General features: G+C 35.6%; 1 protein-coding gene across 2 annotated transcripts in view; it reads right to left on the bottom strand.

Moving 5' to 3' along the window:
• Positions 1–379: 379 nt before the first annotated feature.
• The window catches only part of MBTPS2 (membrane bound transcription factor peptidase, site 2), a 36,121-nt gene continuing 12,387 nt past the window's right edge, over positions 380–24,113 (bottom strand). The window contains exons 5-12 of one of the 2 annotated variants that reach the window (XR_007157545.2): positions 23,318–23,445; positions 19,622–19,740; positions 18,466–18,646; positions 15,893–15,987; positions 13,741–13,936; positions 13,546–13,610; positions 7,870–7,945; positions 6,457–6,519 (exon numbers count right to left, since the gene is read on the bottom strand). Coding sequence is in view for 1 of the 2 variants with exons in the window: in XM_013183964.3 (XP_013039418.1) it covers positions 6,297–6,519; positions 7,870–7,945; positions 13,741–13,936; positions 15,893–15,987; positions 18,466–18,646; positions 19,622–19,740; positions 23,318–23,445 (1,018 nt within the window). In the remaining variant the exon portion in view is untranslated. Of the gene's footprint in view, positions 6,520–7,869; positions 7,946–13,545; positions 13,611–13,740; positions 13,937–15,892; positions 15,988–18,465; positions 18,647–19,621; positions 19,741–23,317; positions 23,446–24,113 lie in introns of both variants that reach the window. The other variant, XM_013183964.3, reaches the window with a different exon arrangement.

Consider the following 24,113-nt stretch of genomic DNA (forward strand, 5'->3'; position numbering starts at 1 on the left):
GAAGATTTACACGAGATACGCCAAGAAGTAAGATTGTGCTCCTGTAAGGCAGTCACTATGTACCTTTGTCACATTACAGTGACTACTTTGACTACTACTTTGCTCAGGAACAGCATGTAGGTGTCTGCTGGATGTGCTTCTATTATAAATCAAACTATTACTCTGATAAGCTGGTAAATAAGAGAAAGCAAATTGACATTTATTATTAATTTTAGGAGGTGGACAGGTAATAAGAAGGGTAGTGGTAAGCTTGTGGGTACCTAGATAGATGATATAAATTACATATGAGGAGTGTGAGAAAATGAGATGGAATATAGTAATTGCCATAAACACAGCATTACGTCATTTTACCTTATTTTTAAAAACAGATTTAAACACATTAACAATCAAACAATGAATTTATTTGCAGGATATATTTATCATACATAGAAAACAATACTTATTGTTTGATTAAATAGAGAAAAAGAGCACAACAAAAACACAATACATTATTCAAAGTGTTCCATATATTTGTTAACTGACATTTTCAAAATGAAGCTTTCTTTCCCCCGCCCTTTTTTTTTTAAAAAAAAAAACAAAAAACGATTGCGAACAATACATAGTGGGAACAAAGGGTCTAGAAATCTAACATTCCACAGCTGTGAGTCAGTGTGAAAAATAAGGCTACGTAGAGGAAAGAAAATTGTGAATTTCAAAACAATACATATTCCATTGACAGGCTTCAGATAAGATCATCCGAACAAATGAAATCTAAACATAAAATTATATAAGGAAAAGAGGAATTAAAAATATTAACAATATTCCAACTTAGGAAGGAAGAAAACAGATTTCTCTTATGATGGTTTGGAAATAGACTTTGAACTTTCTAACTACTAAGTGAAGGCCAGTTACGGTATGCCACAAAAAAAAAAAAAAAAAAAGAAACACCTAGAAGTAAGAAATATCCAAGTCCATTTTAATAAATAAACTACAACTACACCAACCACTTGTTAAGTACACATTTATCAGTGGAACAACAAAGTTAAAAAAAAAAAAAGTTTGAGCGTCTCACTGAATGATTCAGTGAAGGGCTGGAAAATGTATCTGCATGCTCTGAAATGTTAATTACAAGTTCTTTTCACATTTCATGCTGATGTAAATGGAATGACTGGAATTGCAGTGTCATATCCTGCTCTTTGTCCCTATCTTTTCACACTAGGTCAGCAGTGTGAAGATTTCATAAAGCTGCCATAAACTGAGGTTCTTCACTCCCTTAGTCCTTGCCATCTGCTCTTCAAATGATCATAGTGGATGAATCCAAGGAACAAGGAGGAGTCCCAGTGCTTCTGTTTGCTGGCAGTCCCTAGTACAATGCTCCACAAATGCTCCATTAATACAGCGTATGTACCACAGGTACATACAGCTACATTAAACAACAAATCTGTATGTAGCATTACATGCAGTTCAGGATAAAAAAGGGTATAAAAACTTCTAATACTACATCTTACCTGAGTTAGATTGAGCTTCCTTACTCAGAAGGTCACAAGAACAAAGCTAAGGCAAGACAAAAGCTGTGGGAACTGATCTGAATGCAAGTGTACACAATATGTATTTTGCAAAGAACTATGTATTTTACAAAGAACTATGCATTTCCAGAGTTAAAATCACAACTTCTAAAAACAATTAAATACTGTGTAGGCTACATAAACCTTTCAACCCCTTCTTCATCTGTCATTTCTTCTGTCATAAATAATATCCAGATACAAATGCAGATCTTTCAGATAGAAGATAAACAGAATTTATTAAAAAAAAAAAATCCAATCTATTTTTTACAGGGCACCCTTTGTCATCCTGTAAAGTGTATAGGACACTATTGGAAAACTTGGATTGAACAAAAATCTGTCTTGTAGCAAGGTATTCAAGAAAACTGGAACACCCGGGCTGCCATGGGAAGGTTTCATCAGTATACTCTACACAGTCTCACTCATCCCAGTCAACATGCAAAATTAGCAAAACCAGCAGCATTTAGAGAGTGATAGATTCTGAAGTCAACCTCTTTTAATTGCCCTGGAAATCTTTGTTTACTGTGCCTATAGCTGAGGCCTCTCAGAAGGCAGGAAATGTATTCTGAACATCAGCGGAACAGGACTCATGCAGCTGTGGTTACATTATGTCCATTACACATCTTCTGATAAGAAATCCCTATAGATCGGTTACAGAAGGAGAACACAGCTGCAATTTTAAAGTGTAGAGAAAGCCAAGGAATTCATACAGGGAAAGAAAAACGCCAACACTGCAGAATTTAGAGGACTGCCAGAAGTTATCCCTAAAAAAGCTGCGATATAGACTGTGGCTGTGTATGTATATATGTATATGCACACACATACACTCATATATACACGTGTATGTGTGTGTATGTAGATGTATATGTATGTATATACACAAAAAATCAGAATCATCACACTGATAAATGTCATTGTCATCACAGTTGGTTGTTTCATTCTAATTCAAAAGGATAAATTAATAGATCTTTCACTCTGACTCATAAGCTAGCAGATTAGTCAGTCTAAAGCTATCTGCAATTTTCCTAGTGAAGTCTCTTTCATTTAACATGTAAGGAATCAAGCTGGTTTTAATTTCCTAAATTAACAATGACCGTGTAACATCCTACATGCTAAGTTACGCATTATCGTGTCACATCATGCATTATCAGAACATGCTACGGAAGTCTTTGCTGATATAAAAGAAATCTTATAAAACAAACAAATAAATCAGAACAACTGATTACACTTATGGAATTCTGACAATTATCAAGTAAAAGCATACAACACCTCCTAATGTTACACATTATTTTTTCCATCTGATACAGATTTAAAAAGCATAGTATATACATATATAGTAGTATCCATCCAATCTTTAAGAGTGCTATGTTTTACACTTGAGTCATTATCCTCTACAATGACATTGATAGATTCTGTATTAAAGAATAAGTTATATTCTGAGGGGCTAATTAGAATGAGAATTGAAAATATTTTAAGGAAAGATTTATTTTTAATTTTTACAAAAATATAAATAGAAGAAACGTCGCAAATACCCCAGAGTAAAAATCAAAATCACACAAAAAACATTCTGTGCCCTTCTGTAGTCAATCTTGTTAAACAAACAAAACAGAAATAAAACTCCCAATAACTATATGTAAGCAAAAAACGGCAATTGCTTATCGGAATACAAAATGGAAAATATAAAAAATAAAATGGAACCACTGAAACCAACAACTTTTTCTTCAGAGTGGTCCAGCTTAACTATTCCCTTTGCCCACAGGTAATCTAAGATACGTGCTGGGTCACCCTTCATACAAAGTGATCCCAGTTTGCTTAAAGCCTTGATTCAAAGCACCTATACGTACATAATAACCCTTATTCAGTAGAATTCCAGTACATGGAGAAATGGACCCATGAATATTTTTAAACCTTTGTAGTACTACCTCTACCACAGATGTTATCTAGGGTCTTTACAGTGTGCTAACTTGTCTGTTTTGGTGAAGCCATGACCAATGTGTCTTCTCCACTCTTGTTTTGATTATGAGGTCAAACACAGATTGAAGTTTTATTTAGTGAAAGTGACTTTCTGTGATTATATAAAGTAAAATAAATTCTTTTGGTAAAACATCATGTTTTTGTAGCACATTAAATAACAAGGAACAACCTGCCAGCTTCTGTATAGTAGCTGTATCTTGTGTATGTTATTCAAATTTTTTTCTCTTTTCCATTGCCAGGAGGAGTACGATGCTAAACAGATTATCCCAAGCAGCTGGATTCAACTTGAATATATAAAGCATCAAACTTGAAACGTTCTCCACAGAATATTTTTTAAATCACCCTAGATGCATTTGTTGTTCCTTTAGAGATTAAGACAGCACTGCAACTCTGATACATAAATAGTAGCTTTTTTGAAAAGTAAATAATCTCTCTTACTAACTTGCACTTAAACTCCTAAAGTGCAAATTAATCTTGTGCACTGGCAACTGGACAAGACACAGAGACAGAGGAAAGTGGCATTGTGCCTGGAAAGGAAGAGCTCAGATTAGTAAGTAGTTACTTAGGTGAGCGAACAGACTTCTAGAGCATCACTTCAGAGCCAAGCTTTGAGTAAGAACCAGGCTGCTCATGTCACTGCTGTCCAAGGAGAGAGGGAAGAACAGAACATCAGAATGGCTACTCTGAAATTTCTGCAAGTTACTGAGAGTGACGATGAACCATACTTTTCCAGGTGACTCCTGAAGAAAGAGATGCCTGTTGGCAGTGTCTGCTAGTTTATTTTTCCTTTCTTGCACTTTGTGACTTTTAATAGTCCCCACGGGGATGCACTCCTGCATGATCGGCTGAAGGATTTACTCTACTCTCTCTTACCAGGATCTGTGCAGAGAAGCCTGGGTTGAAATGGTTGAAACTCAGAGGCACAGGCCTGCCACCCCACAGAGGTGAACTTCAGGAGGCTGAGCCTCTGACAGCACTGGAGAGAAGTAAACTAACACAACAACAAACAAGCAAGTACGTTCTCTCATTACTGTTTGCGTCATCTTAAGAGAAAAGAATACATCTTAAGTAAGTGTGAAGGCTCCTGTGCAAAAATACAGTAATGCATCAGTGGCCAAATGCAAACATTGGAGTTAGGAATCCATGCAGTAGCACCAGGAATAGCACCCAACCCCGCCGTTGAAATTACCCAGGCTTCTACCTCTAGTGCCAAGAGAATCTGTTTTAGCTGATTATGAACTGGCCACGATCAAGCCAGTCATGAAGCACTGGCTTCATGGCTCTTTGCAGGCCTGTATCCATTAGCTTAGCTTCTACTTTCTTGAATGGAAAGGCCACCTCATTAAAGGAACTCTGAGCTGCCGCAGCTCCTGGTGGGAGCATTATACAGTTTAGAAGTTGCAGAGTATTTTTCAAATTTTCCCTGTTTCAATTATACGGGGTTCCAAACCAGAGCCTTTTTTTTTTTTTTTAAGTGTATAATCATATTGAGACTGTTACAGACTTAAAGGGTCTCAGAACAAGTCACACATACTTCAGTCAGCAAAACACTGGTCATTCTTCCATTGTTCTTTTAAAAACAAGTACAAGGTCCATGTTAAGTTCAGAAAGCAAAGCCAAATGTTAAAACAGTTAGATTCACAATCATATTCTTCCTCTAAACAATTCTGATACAAGACCAGCTTCAACTAAACTTCTTCAATTATAATGAATCTTCTATAAACTAAAAAATCTTCTATGAACTTGTTATTGTGAGTTATAATGAAAATAAACCTTTGAAAGACAGAGATGTCAGTGAGTTACTGGGCATACTGCATTCACAGAATCAGAAGATAGACACTGTAAAAACAGGCTTCACTTTTAACTGTAAACAGGTATAATACAGTATTATTTTTTGAGTACATGAACATTATTTACCATTTAGCAATAATTGTGCACAGCATTTTTCAGCACTCAGAAACTGAATTTCATTTATCGTCTCCCTATTGCTGAGAAATATTGGCTTGAAATATTTCAATATTGAAATATTGAAACTTGAAATATTGACTTGAGATATTGAAAATATCTTCAGCTATGTGTGGTAACATACAACCGAATGTGTAAGAAACATGTGGGCTTTGTTATCCTCCCACATACCTCATTTTCAACAGACATTGGCATTTCCAATTTACATCCTGAGGATGCTTCCAGTCATTTGGCCAGCTGAAAAGGAAAGATACTAATCCATATGGCCTCTCTCCCCTCATTAACACATGGCAATCATTTGCTTAGCTTTACAACATTTTGATATGAGACTTAAGGGCTTCTTAGAGTCCAGTTTGCTACAACACCAGATTAAAATACAGAACAAAGACACTGAAGATTATGCTGACTGAAAAATGATCAGAGGCCACACATTTTTTTTTAAATTGTTCAGATTATAAAATAAAACCTAAGTGTATTTTTCCTCCCACTTTACAAATGTTTGAGGCCAAATAATTCCCTTATTCTGAGATTTAAGTTAATAAATTAGGCTTCTTCCTGTGAAGCTTTACAATGCAACTTCTCTAAAATTAGTACAGTGCTTAAAGAGTACACGACAAGATTCATACTGCTTTTTCTTAGTCTTCCCATGACGACAGACAAAACGTTGTACAGATTTAAGTTACAACAGCAGCCACCAGTGATTTTCTTTCAGTGTCATTTTAAGGGAATTATTTCAATCTCTGTACTGAACAAGTTTTAAAAGGCAATGGATTCATTCTCTCCGTGTACTGTGAGAACTGATGGATAACCAATGCTCTATCGTGCTGTCACCATCCAAAGTCCCAGTGCAACATTGGCAGCCAAAAGTGTACTACCAGCAAGCAAAATTAAAAAGCCAACAAGCTCTCTGTTTTGTTTTTCTACAATCAAGGAGCTCAGAGTGGCTTCCAGGAAAGAATTTAATATCCACTGACCATCCAAAGCAAAGCAGGGTACAGCATTGATAACTGCCAATGCTCCTGACAGTGAAATTAGGTATCTGATTGACATTAGTTAAGGTTCAAGAATAAAATCCAAGAAAATATAAATCCAAATTTAATATAAAATGCATTTCTTATTTCCAGTATGCAAAGAGAAACACAAGGGTTATTTTTAGGTGCCATTCTGTTTCATATAAATTATATATAATATAACCATAACATAAATGCCCACAGAACTGCCCTTACGGGTTCGTTTTAAAGTAATAAAAAAGCACTAGCATTTGATACTTCAACAATCTGTGCTCTTCATAACTCAGATAAAAGCAGGAGACAGCAAAACCACAATTAATATTGCCCATCTTCCTCCCTTGCCTTGTGTGGTTTTGGAGCAAGGTTACAGCTCTGACACCACACCTGAGGTAAGAAGGTATTCTAGACCTATGATCTAATATGCAATAATGATTAGGAATATTTTCCAAACACTCCCTTACTGGTGTAGGCACATGGCTAAAATATGATTTGAAATCTGGCCTCTTCTACTTACCTGTTAGCCAGGAAGTGGAGTCTATTTCTGTGCATGCATGTGCATGTGAGAATGAGACAAAGGTAGATCATTTCTATTGCCGGTAAAGCCTTGCTAACATTACTACTTACCTCCATCCTATACCGGCTGGACAAAAAGACACATGGCTCAGAAAGGAGCTGGATCAGTGTGAACCTTGGCATGTTTCCAGAAAAGGGAAGTTTATAGGTAGCATCTTTACTATACTTTTATGGACAAATCTGCTTAAATGTATTTTAACCGCCCATAAACATTTCAGTTTCTAAGGCTAAGGGTCTTAGATTAGCCATATACAAGCCCAAGTACATATATGATCTTGCTCATTAATAAACACATTTAAATGCATTATCATCCTGGCTTTTGAATAGGACAAGTTTTCTGTTGAAGATAAAAACACACAAAACCAAAACAAACTACTACAACAATAGCAAAAAAGAGTGGAAATGAACAACCATACTCTGTTATTTAGTTCAGCATAATGGCTTAGAAATGGTGTTAATAAAGCTCTGACATATCAAAGCTAGCAGTAACATTTGTCCTGCCATAAATTCAGGATTACTTTGACTTTCTTGTTAGAGCTGCTAAAAATCACCGTCAAGAAAGAGTTTAAAAAAAAAAAAAAGCTGACCAAAAATATCCCGCTAAGCACAAGGAAGTGGGAGATTTCATTCTGGGCTTGGCACATGGACAATAATCAATGCAGAGATGAGATAAAGATGTCAGAACTCTACAGAAATGTTTCTGAGCATCCTGTCTAAAATGATATCCAAGTGAAATTTTGCTGGCTCACTAAATTCTAAACAGTCTTCTTCTTGTCTTAAAAGAACGAACGTACTTCAAAGGATACTTGCAAAACGTCTCTATCACCACAGGCAGATCGATGCTTAGAAAGTTATGTCGTGGTACAAAACTGCTGAGACTTACTGAAATGAAAACATAAAGGTAACACAAAGAATCAATAGCTGTTGCAGAAATATAATATTATGAATTTGAGTTTTTAATTTTCCAGAAAAAAAGCACATTTTAAATGACAGTTCTTCAAGCACGAATAGCCAATCTAAATACGGTTTTGCTTGGCTTGTTTTCAAAAGACACAGTGCAGCCATTAAATGTCTCTTAAACATGCTAACATAGTAAAATCATACCACAAAATACAACTAGCATGATTTTAGTAAAAGGAGATCTAAGATGTATATTTTCAGAGACAACTGGACATCTGTAGTCATAAAGACCATATGGTGTAATTTAAGTCCCTTCCCAAAAAAATCATATAAAAAGAGATTATAGTTACCAGGCTTTTTCAACATATGTTGTCCACATCTATACATTCATACTGCGGGTGCACATGTGTACTTTCTCTCAGGGCCCCCAAATTTTTCTCTTGCACTACCTACAGAAGATTACTATGTTCTGAAGTTGAGCTCACGTTGCATGGAAGGGGGGCAAACAGGGAGGAGAGCACCAGAGAAACTCTGAGAAAGCAAAGGCTGGGAAATGATACACAGGTGCATTACACTTCTTAACACCAGTTAGCCAGTAATTAAACAGCACCTTCTATCTTCAGATGACACCATAGGTGACTCCAAGTTTTAACTCAGTGCAACAAAAAAGCCTGGGAGACGAGACTTAGTACCGTTTGTATAAATACCTTCCTCTGCGCTGGAAGACAGCATTGTCAAACTCCACACGACCTTGAAACACTCTTTGGTCCCATAACTTCTCTGAAGGTATAGATGAAATTTCAGCTGACCACATGTCAAATGTTTATGAGAGAGTTTATCCTCAAAGAAAACTAAGTTAGCTTGAGATCTCCCATCCTGTTAGTACAGGGATGCTCTACCTGGGTTGTCTGAGTCTATCAGCTTCAGGGACTGTTTGAAAGCCTTAGTTTTGTGATACCTGAAAGAGAGGCTCCTTTCCTACCATAAAGCTCCACTTCTAGCATAGTGGACTCTTATCCCCAGAGCAAAGAGGCTCAGGTAATTTCAGGTAGAATCAGAAAATCACCTTAAGAATGAGCTTGCACAGCAAATGCAATAGTTGCTCTGTCCCTGAAGAACAACTTTGAACAGAGTTGAGGCAAGCCACAATGGTTTGAATTTTCCCTGCTAACATTGGAAAAAAATACATCCGTAAGAAATACCGTTTCCTCAGAGGTACATGAAAGCAAGAGTTCAAAGAACAGACTGATTGGAGTTCTGAGCAGAAGAGTTCCAATCCCACTCTAACAGTAACATCCCTTGGGAAAGGAACAAGATTAACTTACCCATTCAGAAATTCTAAAACCATAGGCTAAGAGAACATTAGAAATCCCAGCATTAATATGTAACACGCCATTATTGCTGCTTCGTGTATCTTTGTTAGCAGATCAGATTTCTTCAGGTTCAGTAAATTGAAGAACAACAGAACAGAGGAGAAAGAACAATTCCAAAGGAACGTGAGGCTGAGAACTGGTCCACTCAGCTGCATTAACATTACTTCTGTTTTTTGAAGCCCTTGTGATGAGTAATCAAAAAAGTAAAACATAGTACAGCAAGTAAGCATACCATCAGAAGGAGAAACCTGGAAAGCAAGGGGGTCCCAAAAATAGAGTGGTTTTGGTGCGGCAATAAGCACAGAACTTCCCAATACCAGAATTGCGTCAGCAAAACCAAGACGGTTTGAAAATCATGTTCTCTCTTACCTTAGCTGAAGAAAGACCTTTAATTTAGGGGTCTGTGAGCAAATAAGTAAGTCTGTTCGACTATTGAGTGAAGAACATACAGTCAGAAATCCTGGACACAATCCAGCTCAGAAAGCCAGAGGCATCCAAGTCAAATGATATCCAAGACAAACAACTCATTAAGTTGAAGGTTGGTATCAGAACATCTGATCGAACGTCTTGTTCATGAGCTAAACAGCAAAATGGCTGAGACAGCCATTGTATTCAAAGGTTTCAAAAGACATACATTGCAATATATTGTAATTGCAAAACCTGATTGCCTCTTGACAAACACCTAATGGCTACTAACAAGTCACCATCCTGAAGTTGTGCCTACATTCAGAATTGTTCACCAATCTCCCTCCCCCTTTGATACAACAAACTACCTGTCCCTAATAGCTTCCAGACCTGGATCAAAACTACAAACCTGGCTGCTGAAGCAATCTCTCCAAAGCACCGCAAAACTCTTCAGGAAGTTGCGGGGATGACCTCCAGACACTGAAATATGAAGCAATGAATCTAGTGGCTATAATGGATCAAAACTAATGGTGGGAGGGCAAGCCTGCCCTTTGAGGGATAAGGATTGTAGAAATAATGTTCTTCATGCTTGTCTTCAACGGACAATGCTGAGAAAAGGTGAACAGCAACGAAGCTGATTGAGAGAAAACAGTCATTGTTTTCCACACTTGAAGTGAGTAATCCTTCGACCATTAACATTTATTTTGTTGGCTAATGCTAGATGGCATTTGCAAATTTTGAGAAGTGTGCACATCGGACACAATTTTAATCAGAAGGGTTGATAAAGTGATTTAGTAACTAGGTTGACCAACGAGATTTTTAAAATCTCTTAATAGAGGAAAAGACAACACATGCTATGGAGAAGAAAGTATGGCATGAGATATTTCTGTATGGTCTCCAGAAGAAAACAAACAGACCTTTTACATTTGGATAGAAAGAATTACTATCCTCAACAATAATGGAAAACAAGTGTTAAAAGAATGAGAAACCAGACTCTGCCACACAGACCTTCATGAGAGATTATGACTGTTGCCCAATAAACTCCCCAGAGCTAGAAAGTGGCTTTTTTGGGGAAGACTTTGATAAAACAGAGGTAGGAGGCTGGTCCAGTTTTGTACTAGGTAAGTTCCATCTTCTTTTCATGAAGAAAATCTTGCAATTTTTTGATCCCTCTTCTGATGGGTGATGGAGGTACAGTAACATTGAGGGAGATGGTCTTCCCTCAAAGAGTGTGAATTCCAAATGTGAATGTTAGTCACCAGATTTTCCCAACCACTTAGGAAAGGAAGTCAAGATTTTGCAATACTAGAAATTGCATGAAGGAATAATAATAAAAACTAACAACCAAAAAAATCAAAATAACTAAGAAATACTGCAAAGTTGCATAACACTAATAACAGGGTACTCCATTTCAACCTTACATATCATTTGTCCAACATAAGGAGAGCTTCTAGAGTATAACAGGCCTGCAGTGAGAAAAGTCTGAAAGTCTTGAGTACTACCACATGAATTAAACCCACAGTATGAATTTACATTAGAATACATTAGAGACTATTCACAGAGAGGATGCCAATTAAAAAGATTAATCAACGTGTCCATACTTAGCAACGCACATTCCTAATCATTTCTTCTGTTTCAGTTTCAGCCATATCTCCAGCAGTATAATTTCATTTAGGAGTGTGATTCTTTACAGTTATTTTACACAGAAAACAAGAGCTAAATATAGATGTTAATCCACATAAACAAAAATCATTTTTGATATTATATTTTACTTCAGGGAATAAGACATTCAGGGACTCTCAAACATTTAGCTGCACAGCCTAGTTCTTGTAAATAGCTAATATGTATATATATATATTTTAAATATCGTATCCTGAAATTGGCTTCAAATGAAAATATGAAAGAATCACTGCTTCTCCATAAACCAGGACTACCATGGCAGCAATGCAAGCCTAAGCAGAAAATAATACATGCATAAACCCAGAATGTTTTTCAAATATAACTTTAGTGGCATTACTAGAGCAAGAACACACTCGTGCAACTCCCCTGTCAGGCTGCATGATAAATGTAGCACTTCTCTAAAAAGTAGTGTTTCCTGCAAGCAGGAAGGTTATGCTAAAGAATAAGGCATTATTTCCATTTATTTCTATTTCAAAATTCACACAGTAGAGAAAGAAATTATTTTCCCTTTTTTAATTAAAAAAAAAAAATATATATATATAGCTACCATATTCTGATTGTCACATCTGAAAAAAACCAACAACAACAATAATCTGCTGGCCCCAAGCCAGTATTGTACAGTGCAAAGTAAGTCTGAAATACATCAAAGTTGTTTCACTGGAATGCACGAACACGGCAGCTGGACTAACTGCTGCCCAGGCCAGGCTCCTGTAACTAACTTTAGCTCTGGTGTTTTTCCAAGGGGAACATAAAGCATTGGTTGCATGTCAGCAAACTCTGTAATAAAGTCAGCTTTTAGCTTTCAAACTAACACATTTGTTAGGCAGTTCCCAGGGTATAGTAAATCATTTTAAAATTATATCCATGTACATATGCTTTTTTAAAATTTATTTATTTTCACATGGTGATTTCTTAATTTAGAACTACCTCTCTAGATAAATCCAATAATATTATTTCCTCATTTCTAAAGGAATGACAGACAGGTCTGACTGCTTTGCAGAATTACCACGTACTAGGAAACACTAAAATTCCAATGTACTGAAAAAGAAAACAGTATCAATTCTTCTTTAATACCTAGATATGTATTGTTAAACTAGAGGGCTGAGAAAAGGAACTTAAAACAAACATTGAAACAAATACTATTCTTACAAATTATTCTTGCATATGGAATAGATGTCACCAAATATTGAACCGTGTGTTAATATCACACAGCTGACCAATGCTTTTCTTCCTGAATGGCAAAAAGGCAGAAATAACAAGTGAAGAAATCCTGTTTTATGCTTATAAATGGCCTTATGGTGCAAAGAAGTAGAAATAAATAACCTGATTTTTCAAGAAGTATCAAAATAAGACCAGCACAGAAAGATAAAGACTGGCAGATTAACAAAAGATATGTTTATGCAAGAACACTAGAGGATTTACACAACCAGATTTCATCACTGTTTCTAAAGCTCTTTTGTACTAAATTCCAATGCTAATTCAGAAAAGCATAATGCCTTGCTAAGGAGATACTTCAGGATGCCTGAAGCAAAACCTCTCCCTGTGAGGTAGAGCTGTCTGAGTAACAGACAAGTTCCTTATAGAAAGGGACAGTATTTTAACACTTAATACTTTTTTAAGCCCTTCTGAAGCTCATTTTCACTCTGCCACTCAAGCTACTAAGTAGGCATGAAGATTAGTTTGTTAATTCTTCCTGTACTTGCTCCAAGAGAATTACTTTTTCCTTGTATATCTGACTCAAGGATAAAATCTTGTCTAAAGGAAAGCCATAATCCACTTCAAAATAAGGAACTAAACTGCTATATGCTATTTAATTTAGGGCACTTAAAAAAAAAAAAATCGGGAAAAAACTATGTTGTGATTGTACTTGTGGTTTAGTAGTCATGGGAATCTGTCATACATACTTGGATATTATTGATTCAAGCAGTCGTGCTAATACTGCAGGAAAGGCGTTGGAGCAAGATGCCCTGGAGATTTCGCAACAGCATTTCGAGAAGTGTATGTGTTAGCAAAATACAGGTGTATGTTTCCCATGACTAAGCTGAACGGTATCTTTTATAGGAATAGCCCTTTTATACTTCTCTGAATAAACAACTATCTCATATCACATATTGTTTCTATTACCTTTGTAACTCACTGCACTGTGCACATTTCATTTTAGGCCTGAGTAGTCCATGTCTCTCCACTGGCTGTAACAAGAAATGGATTCTGCATTAAATAAGTTAACTGACAAGCGCTCCAAGACCTTGTTCAAGCAGCCAGGAAAAGTAAACCATATTAGAACTCTTTTGTTAGACTGCTTTAATAAGTAATACGAACCTGTGTACTGTAGGTGCATAGGGTGTCCTACAAACAGCATGTCAATATGGGGTGGATGTTTTACCCTGATTAACCTTGTTTGATTTTCTAAAGAAGGAGTCACACAAAAGCTTGGAACAAAGTCCTTCTGGCAGTCCATGTTGGTTCGACAAACTTTGCTGGCCTCGATAACTTTTCGTGCTGGTAGACAGGCATACTGCAAAGGGTATTTAAAAAGATTGTCAAATTTAAAGGTATTTTCCAACAGATCAGAAATAAAAGTACTATTTATTCATTTTTTAAAGCAAAGGTTTCACTAATATGTTACTAGCCCACAAAGAGCTGGAATCCGATTATTTTTTTCCAGATCCTACGGAACCTCTACCTGATATGCATTCAACCTGTCATTCCATTTTTAGTGGAATGTAGAAAAGATGCATGTACCAAAATAAAAGCTAACTTTTTAAAGAACTACAGACACACAACAAGTATTAAGGCATCTACATGTATGTCAGTGATTTCTAATGAACAGAGCCTTCATCAATGTACAACTGACTTATCTGTTTAAGAAACTTCAGCTTTCATTGATTAGGCTGAAGATCAGGTTGCTTTCATTGTTCAGGAAAGCAACCAACCACCCTGCGCTGACCGTGTGGTTGTGAAGTGACCATTTTGAACTAGATGAACACAGTACCCGGTGCAGTGCTATGTCCCAGGTCCTACCTATGTAACACTCACTCACTCTCTGCATGCTGAAAGACCAGATCTTTCTTGCTCCCCACAGGCCAAGCAGAGAACAGCATAAAGGAACAGGAAATTGTTTTTCCCCTCATGTCTCTCATAAAAGCTCCATGGCAATTTTGCTTTTGTTCTTAAACACAAGCAAGGAAAGTTCTTCATCTGTTTTTTGCCTTAGGAAAGACAAAAGAGGACCTTCTTGCTTCTCAGCCTGACAGTTACGCTGCCTTATAGATGCACGCATGTCATACACTCCATTAACCTCAATACAAGATCTTCTATTCTAATTAGTGGGAAGGGGCACATTTTCAAATATTGCTGTGTAGCACTGCAAAAACTATTTAAAATAATTGTCCAAAAACTCACAGCCATGCCAAGGACATTTGAAGGTCACAGGCTTCTGGATGCTTTTATTTCTTCGCTGTTCCTAAGTACCAGCTATGAGCTTAAGAATGTCAAAGCTCAGTAGGGCAGTGTTTATCAAAGCTTGCTGAACGCCAGGATGTTACCAGCCACTGTCATATTTCAAATGAACTGCTGGTCTGTGCTCAGTTCTCAGTGACTAAATACCACAAACTGGATATTGGTTTTTTGTTTGTTTTTTGTTGGGAGTATTTGTTACAGAGAATCTGTAAATATAGCAGATGTAGTAACAGACACTTCTATTTCTTTAGGTATCTATCCTACAGGTTAGAACAATAACAGACTGGCACGTGTAGAAAAGTTTACACAGTTCAAACTTGTGCTCTTTGTTCTTGTAAACAGAACTATTAAAAATACTCCATCACTGTCAATATGGATCATATGTTTTAAGAAACATTTCTATATTTTAAAGAGAGTAACACAAAATCCTGCTGGTAAACTTTGTATGTTTCTACATGCTAAAGAAAAACAATGTGGTGAAAAAGCAATCAAATAGAGGCCTTACTGAAAAAAAAAATTAGGCAATCTCTAGGAACTTGTCTTGCATGGTTTAAGTTTTATCTAGTGAGCAGCACAGCACTGCTGACTTCACAAAAAATAACTGAACAGATAATCCAGTACTTTACTTTCATTGTAGTGTTCATTACCTTCAAAGACTGAAATAAGGAAAATAAGCAATTTTAACTTCTCAAAAGTTGTTTTTTTTTTTTCTCACCAATATTCTGCATCAAATAGTGAAGATGAGGAAAGTATCTTTCTGCCTAAAAAATGAGGGGTATAAAATCTTCTCTGGTTCTTCCAGAGACTCCTTGACTAATCATGGGAAAAATTATAACTAGTATTTTGGCTTGTAAGCTGTAAATGAGAAAAGTAGTGTACATATTAACCTTTAATACAAACTGTAGGTATTCTTAAGCACTTGAGCATGCTGCATAAATGTTGGTAAATATTTCTAGTTTCATTTAAACAATTCCATATTTACCAAACAGAATTAGCACTTTAAGTAACTTACCAGATGGCTGTCCAAGCTATTGCTGTATGAAAAGCAAATGTCTGTGAGGCTGTTGTTACTACAACATTCAACTGTGCCATCGAGTCTTCTATAGACTAAAGAACATAGGCATAGATCAAAAGAATGATATTATAGCATAGTAACTTCTTGAATTAGTCTCTGAATAAAAGAGAACAACCATTCTGCAGCTTTCAAGAATTACAGTAATTCACAGATTCTACTTGTGGTTCAGTCACAACTAAAAATAAACTTCACCACTTTAAGAACACAGATTTCAAACATGTCACATGCTGATTTTTTCATCTTAATGATCTCCTTGAGATCTGGCAGATCTATTACTTCCATGTTATGAGCATTATGAATTACAAAAAAAAATAAAATAAAATAATTGGCTGTTGCCTCCAACTTGCATTACGGGCTAGCATAGAAATTTGTTACTTACTGTTGTACTGAATTCACTGGCTGACTATTGAGATAACTAAGACTCAAGATGTCCTCTTTAAAACACGAAAGCCTTTACAAGATTCAGTTTTTGAAAGATTTCCAAGCACTGAAAGCTGCAGCAGTGAATAAATGATGTTTTAAAACCCAGTTAACTAGTGTGGTGCAGAATCCTTCCATGGATACTGTTAATACAACCTAACATTCTACAGCAACAGCTTTTTAAAACAAACAAAGAAAAGAACAACTTAAAAGAATAGTTACTGTAAGAATCTGTGTCACGGCAACATTGCAGTACCTTCCTTAGTTAGATCATGCTTGACATATTGGTTGCTGATTTATCACTGCATAAACTGCAGTCCACTAACATGGAGCTTTATGCCTGGGGCTTACAGGTGTAAGCACTGTGCCATATAATCCTTCCTTCAAGTACCCTAAAGCAGCCAACATATGTTTTTGAATAGTGAATGACCATGAAATTAGTTCCCTTATGAACTGCACTGAATTTTATTTATTTTTTTTTTTTAATTTCAAGAAGATCCCTGGAGCATTGTTTTTTTTGTCTAGCTTCATACTCAAATATTTTATTCTCCATTTATTTTATTGTCAAGTAGATAGGGTCCATTTGCTATATATATTTTTATTGATACTCTACATTTATGTCAGTTGTGAACTGTCACGGTTTTGACAAATAACAGCTGCTAGAGACTGAAAAGAGTTCATTTAATTTCAGAGGAATATTTCTCACTGCTGGAGGCTTATGGCTCTGAAAATGCAGGCAGACTGGTCTGATTAGAATGCAGCAGTGGGACAATGGGCTGCTAACACAATACAGCAAGCCAAGCTGGGATGCAATATTAAGTCTCTAGTATTAAGTCCCTGGTATTCCGATCTAAACAGGACTGGTTCAGTTGCACAATATGCAGTTTTATTATCTATTACTCTGAAATTACATTATCAGAGAACAGCAGAATCTCAGAATGTATAGCTATGGCATCTAAGAATAGGTTCTTACTTGCCATCCCAGCCCAGCTGTAAACATTTCCAGAGTTGCCCTCATTTTCAGAAGGATTATCCAAACTCTTAAATATCTAAAAGGATCTTACCCATACTCCACTAGTTTCCAGTTTAAGTATTTATTTTAGTTCCAGCTGTAAGATTACTTTCCTTACATATTAAAAAAAAAAAATCAAAAGATTACCTTTTCAGTCTCACATGACAACTATAATGCATCGAAAATATAGGCATTTGAGCTGCCTGACCCATCTGTCCCAGTATGATGAAAAAATGGCATTGTCAATTTTCAAGCTCCGAGAATCATATAGGTTTTGCTCAGCTGCAGTCCCTTAGCTTTGGAATTCAGTCTCCATGGATGCTTGCATGAACCAAACTCTGGAGAGCTGTAGGGCATGTTGCAAGACATTCAGCCAATTTAACTTGACTGTTCATTTTTGTTCTACTTAATTTTTGTTTATTGTTCTAGCTTAGTTCAGTTCACTTTTTTTTTTTTTGTTGTTTCTCAGGGGTAAGTTGTTACAGCAACAGCACTCTAATGTATAAATGAAAACAGAAAGAAACAGACTGACTTCTAGAAGCAATATGTGCAGTCCAGACGAAACTAAGTTAACTGGCAAAGACATTGTGAAGTTGAAGAAACATACGAAACACAAAACCTCTTTAGTGAGAAACATCACAAGAAGTGGCCATAATAAAGCACATCATTGGGTTAAGCCACACAATTTGTAATGTCACGCTAATCAAAGCAGTAAGGTGATGTGTGGAATTTACAGCTGCAAAAGATCGCTGACTTGATCCATGGAACTGAACTAAAAATATAGAAGATAACTGTATTACTGCTAATAACCAAGTTATACAATATCCAAAAGAGGCAAGTTCCATTATTCAGATCATACAGAATATTTGTATAGGATGACTGGAAGACAAGAGAACTTCTATCCATCCCTTCCCCACTTTTTATTTCACAAATAAGGAATGGCATATTGGTCACTGCTGAAGAGAAGACAACAGACTCAATGAGAAGTCTGTCCCCACTAACAAATCCTAAATCCAAAGTAGTCTTTAAGATGTGATAAAATTATAACAAATAACAAAGAGAGCACCTAAAATCATACCTCTAGCTGGAAAGCTTAATTGTTGTAGGGTGGCTGTATTTATACAGTAGCCGATCTGTGACTTCTGTGAAATATCTCCCAGACACGAATTCCAGTCTTCTACAGTATGGATTGGGCAGTCCTGTAGACTAGTGACAATATCCCCCACAAAGAGACCTCTTGGTCCATTGGCTGGAGAATCCTGAGAAGAAACACTGAAGTCAGTCACGTTGCTACAGTTGAAACTATAAGGATCTGCTTACAGTTTAATGGATGCTGAACATCCATGAAATGTTTAGGTTAGGACATTATTTTCAGAGAAACAGAAAAACTTAGGCTCCACTAGAACTCTGATTATTTTCACTGATGATAAGAGTATCACAAAAACAACACACTCCATGAAGAATAATTTATTTAGTGCATAAAGGGAAAAAAAAGGGCAAGTTTCCAAGTGTTTTCAAGGGACCTCTTCAAATCTGAGCAATTATTTTCATACAAGTTAATGTGTTTTTTCCTATCATTTCAAATTGAAGAAACGTAAATTGGTACCCTAAATGTTCCATCAAAGTAGGGTGTACCTATACCGTCGTAAGTATAAAGCACAATAAATGTCATTCTTTTCCTAAGTTATAGCAGTTTGGTTTTAAACCCAAGAAAGACTGAGACCTTCCAGCTCTGCTCTTCTTCAACTGTTCCGTATTTGATTAAGTCAGAAAAAAATCAGTCCTTTCCAGAAACTCAACAGTCTACTTCTGCTTTGCTTCCAGCTGACCAAAGACGCATGAAAATCAGAATAATCTTTAACATTAAAAACAGATAAAAATAAGCTAGTCATAAGGCACATTTGAGTAGATTTACCTGGTGCCAGCACTTATCAAATCAAATCAAAAACAAACGAACAAAACAACCCCAAAGAAATAAGCCTGCAAAGTTATCTCAAATATCTAAATAGTCTTATACTATGCTTAGCAGTCTGTGATTATTCATGCCATATCCATTCATTTACTAACACTAAAAAACATAAGATTGAGAAGGCAACTTCAAGCAGACAAAAAGCACAATATATTAGATTTTGAAGAGTGCTGCACCAACCAAATTTAATTGTGAAAATAACAGACTCGGGTACATTTCAAATCACAAGCCATATAATATGAAATCAGTAAAGAACTTTTCTTACCTCTGTTACCTCAGTGACAAGTGCCCCAACACCCGTGTAATAGAAAGGGAAAAGAATGGCTGGCAGCAGAAACAAAACCAAGAAACTTGCAACACCAAGAACAAAATTATGCCACACTCCTAAAAAGGAAAAAAAGTTTCTAAATAAAACATTAATATTACTAATAAAAAGGTATTTTTTGAAATAGAAGATTTTACAGTTAACTTCTAATTAACTTTTCTGAAATAATTACTATAAGAATGGATGAAAAATTAATTCATGGCAGGGCACCCTGAAGAAAATATGAGCCTCTGAATCAATTTTAAGCTACAGCTTCTATCCACACAATTGTCAAGAATCATAAATATTAAAAAACTAGTGGAAAGAAATGTATTACTTGTCACCTTCTACCACAACAAACTGTCGAATTGAAGAATCTTAATAAACGGGCTTATATATGAATGCTTTTTTTCTGTTTGTCAGCAAGAAGCTTAAAATTTAGTTGACATTTGATACTTTTTCATGGTTATTCCTGTTGTATCAACAAAAATAATTACATGTATATATGCCAAACAAGGTTAGAAAATTATTTGAAAAATGGCTTCTTTTACAAGACGGTCAGTAAAACCACACCAAGAAACTAAGTTCACCAATCAGCAATTCCTAACATTATTTTTGCCAATATATTTCTAATGGTAATCTTTACAGTATGCTGTTCTCCACAGAATGAAACAAACCTCTGTCTAAGGCAGGCTTGCCTTCCTTCAACATCTAGTACTATACAAATTTTTTCATTCCTTCTGTGCTCTTGGACAAACATTTTCTATGACCCATGCAGGAAAATTTTTCAGTATCGAAGACTCCTTATTCCCTTCTTACAGTGCTTCATCTTGTTAAGATGGTTTGATTCAATTCTATATTTACAGTACACTTACAGGACAGGAACTGAAATAAATGTATTTAAAAACATATTAAGCCTATTTTTCTTGCACTGTATATAATATAGCAGTCATAACATGTGAGACTCTTATTTCCTCTGCTCATCTTCACATGCCACCCAGTCTTTTACATTTCTGATGCTGTAGAAATGAGAAACATTTTTGGAGTACTTTAAATAAGAGTTTGTTGCTGTTTCCACTAATAGATACTTCTTAAAGTGATTTCTCTTTCTGTAAGTTTTTAATCATATCTCACTGAAAGATAATTAGATAGATAAAGAGAATTGAATGCTGAAGAACTTTATCTCACACAAATGCATGCATGTGCATACAAACACAAGTACAACAGAAGTATTAAGTAAATATTTGAACTTAATTGTTTGAACCTTTTTATCTTAAAAATAAACTTTATTTTTTCCAGCTTAACAAAGTATAAAAATCTAAGACAGAAACAAAATTGCCTTGCAACAGTGTGGCCACTAGAGAGAGTAAGCTGGAGGGAAAAAAAATAAAAAAAAGAGGTGATGGAACTGCTGGAGGGTGACAAAAAATGCTTTCCAATAGCTAGGAAAACATGGGCCTTAATACAATAATCTACACAATTTGCTGTGTGGAATACAGCAGAAAAGTCTAAAATAGAAAGGCTTCAAATTCATCCCAGGCGATCCCTAGAAAAATAAACAGCGTTGAAATGAGAATACCTATTGAGGCACACTGATGAGTATACCATCAATTTCATTTTGCTAGAACAGCCTCATCCTTGGAAATTTAATTCTTTATATTCAAAAAGGCACACTTCACACAGCCCTTAAAACACCTTAAAATCATGCTTCGAAAATCTTTAGCTCTTTTTTCTGTTAAAGACAAAACATTTTGAAAAATATTATCTGAAAAATAATCTCAAAAATAACACATATATTTGAACTAATTATAAGCAAGGACTGCACAGGAGCACGTTTTAATTATTAGGCATGCAGTGAAGGCTAAAAACATCACAAGTCTCATTCGCTATTCTTGAACTCATGATGCCATCTGCTGTACAACAAATATACTGTTTAAACTCCAGAGTACAGGTGGACTATAAAAGGAATATTCAGTGTGGTTCTCTACTCTAGTTCTTTTAGTTCTTTCTTGTAGCTACAGTACAAAAATCTAAAAACTTGCCCTGTAAATTCAAATCTTCAGAACACTGAAGATCTGGTAATAGGTTCATTCAACTGCTCTGACAAAAAATAAATGAGTACAGTTTACCAAATATCACATTTTATTGACCTCAAACATCCTCGTACTAAACTACACATAGCACTAGCTGTAAAAACTGCATGTATTTGTTATACCAAATTGATCACAAGCCATTAACGCTAAACAGCCTTGCAAAGTGCTTGTTCCTACCTTGCATTCCCTCTATCAGGTTTCCCAAAAATTATTATAGGTGTTTACTTGTCATCAGAGCCATGAAAGCAATTCTTTTCTATTGCAGCTTATAAACTCATTTTTCTAGATCATTTCCCAGGAATGTAAGTGAACAACTCATTTTGAAAATTATGTCTTCTCTTTTGGTTTTGTTCACACTAGCTGAAAATGGAAATTGACTAATTTGAGAAAAAGGGCTTCATAAAAGTTAGCCTATTGCATCAAATGATTTTGGTACATTACGGTATTTGGAATATAGATACCTTTACTTACCTAGCATTTATCTTCATTTACCTGATCTATGAAAACCTGAAAATAAGCTTTGCTAAATGCTTCTGTATGCCCAGTCTAAAATACTCTTTATAATTTCATATAGTTATAATATTCAATAAACAGTGTTACCACGTACACAGTACTGCAGGCTGGCTGCTTTCTACTGCCCCTTGCAACAGAAAATCGTCAGTATCAAGAACTAAACAAAAATGTTATTTTTTCTGTCTTTATTTCAATAGGTTGGGAAGCCCCTTTTTCTCTAGAAGTCAATAATATAAGCAATTGAGGAAGCATAACAGTCTCAGCCTAGCTTTGCACAGCAATTGAGCTCTGCTTCCCAATAGCCAAGGAATTTTTAGTACAAAAAGCATTAAATCAAAATCACTTGGAAGTTTATTTGGAGCTATAAGCTGCAATTCTCTTTGGATGTTTGTGTTTTATCTTTTATTTCGTTCTGATAGCATCGCCAAAATACAGTCACCTATATAACAACGTAACTCAGACTTTTTTGACAATCACTCAAGCTATTGTTGAAAATCACATAATAGGTTGCTCCTATTGCAGAAGATGGTAGTGGTCGCTCAAGGGTATTCACCTGTGACAGCAAGTCATGTTCTCACACCACCAATCTTCTGGTTGAGTATTTATTTATTTATTTTTGTGCTCCGATGTTTCGCTATTTAAGCCGTATGATATGCAAAGAAAGTTAAAGGAACTTCTGCACCTCAGCTGATATGAGAGCTTATAATAGTGGGAAAACGTGGTCAGAAACCACATTTTTCCCCAACCATATGAACAACTATTCTGAGTCTGATTTAGGACAAAACATTTCTCAAGTCAGGAAATTCGTACTAATTTATGTTCCTGGAAACAGCTTTATCTCCCCCAGAAGACAGCACAATACGGACAATGATCAAAAGGATTTTCTGACATCACAATTCATGTTCAGAGCAGAAGGATCACCTTTAGGTGAAGAGAAGCTTTTATGCTTCTTCATTTTAAACCTTCAATCCTCTATCAAGGATTTATAAATGATACCTGTAGAATAAGTAACTGTGCTAAGGAGAGATTTAATAAGAGCACAAACTATTACCTGCACAAAATATCCTTAATTGCTGGACTGGTGATATCAGCTGCAAGTGGGTTGTGAAGAGGTCAACAAATGCTCCAGGATAGACAATGAAGATAAAAATCCCAAATCCGTTAAATCGTACTTGTTCTCTTTAAAAAAAAAAAAAAAAAGAAAGAAAGAAAAAAATGAAAAAGAAAAGAAAAATGAAGAGCAGTTATTGCACACAACAAATGAAAAACTGGGAGATTTTGCATAGCACACATTTTTGACTATGAGAATAATTAAAATTACAATTATCAAATTAACTTATTCCTCATAACATGAAGGATGGAAAGATAAACTAGAGGATATTTTCTGCGTTAATTGCCACTTCTAAATAACATGCATTTATGAGGCTGGTAAAAAACAAATGCTAGAGTTCAACTTCTTTTCTGCCTTCTGGCAATAACACATGAAATATTAAAAAAAAATCTGCTTTTAAGTAATATACATTGTAGCATATATTTTAACATTGGGGGAGTCTATTAGGTAAAAAATGGCAACCTTTATTATTGAAATTTCGAAATAATCTGTGAAAAATGATCTGGAAAAGCAATGCCTTTCCTTTAACAGGAATACTTAGAGATTTCTGGAATTTATCATTTCTCTCTTTGTCCTAAGTGAAATTCATAGTAAATTGTAAACTTACAAAAATGAGGGAAATGTCATCTGAAAGTCAGTAGGGTAAAAGGACAAATGCTATTTAAATATATTAGTAGCTGACACTGTCATATAGATAACAGTTTCAGAGTTTTCACAATTGCTTTTAAAGGGCACT

Source organism: Anser cygnoides, chromosome 1 (assembly GCF_040182565.1).
Source record: "Anser cygnoides isolate HZ-2024a breed goose chromosome 1, Taihu_goose_T2T_genome, whole genome shotgun sequence".
Taxonomy (NCBI): Eukaryota; Metazoa; Chordata; class Aves; order Anseriformes; family Anatidae; genus Anser; species Anser cygnoides.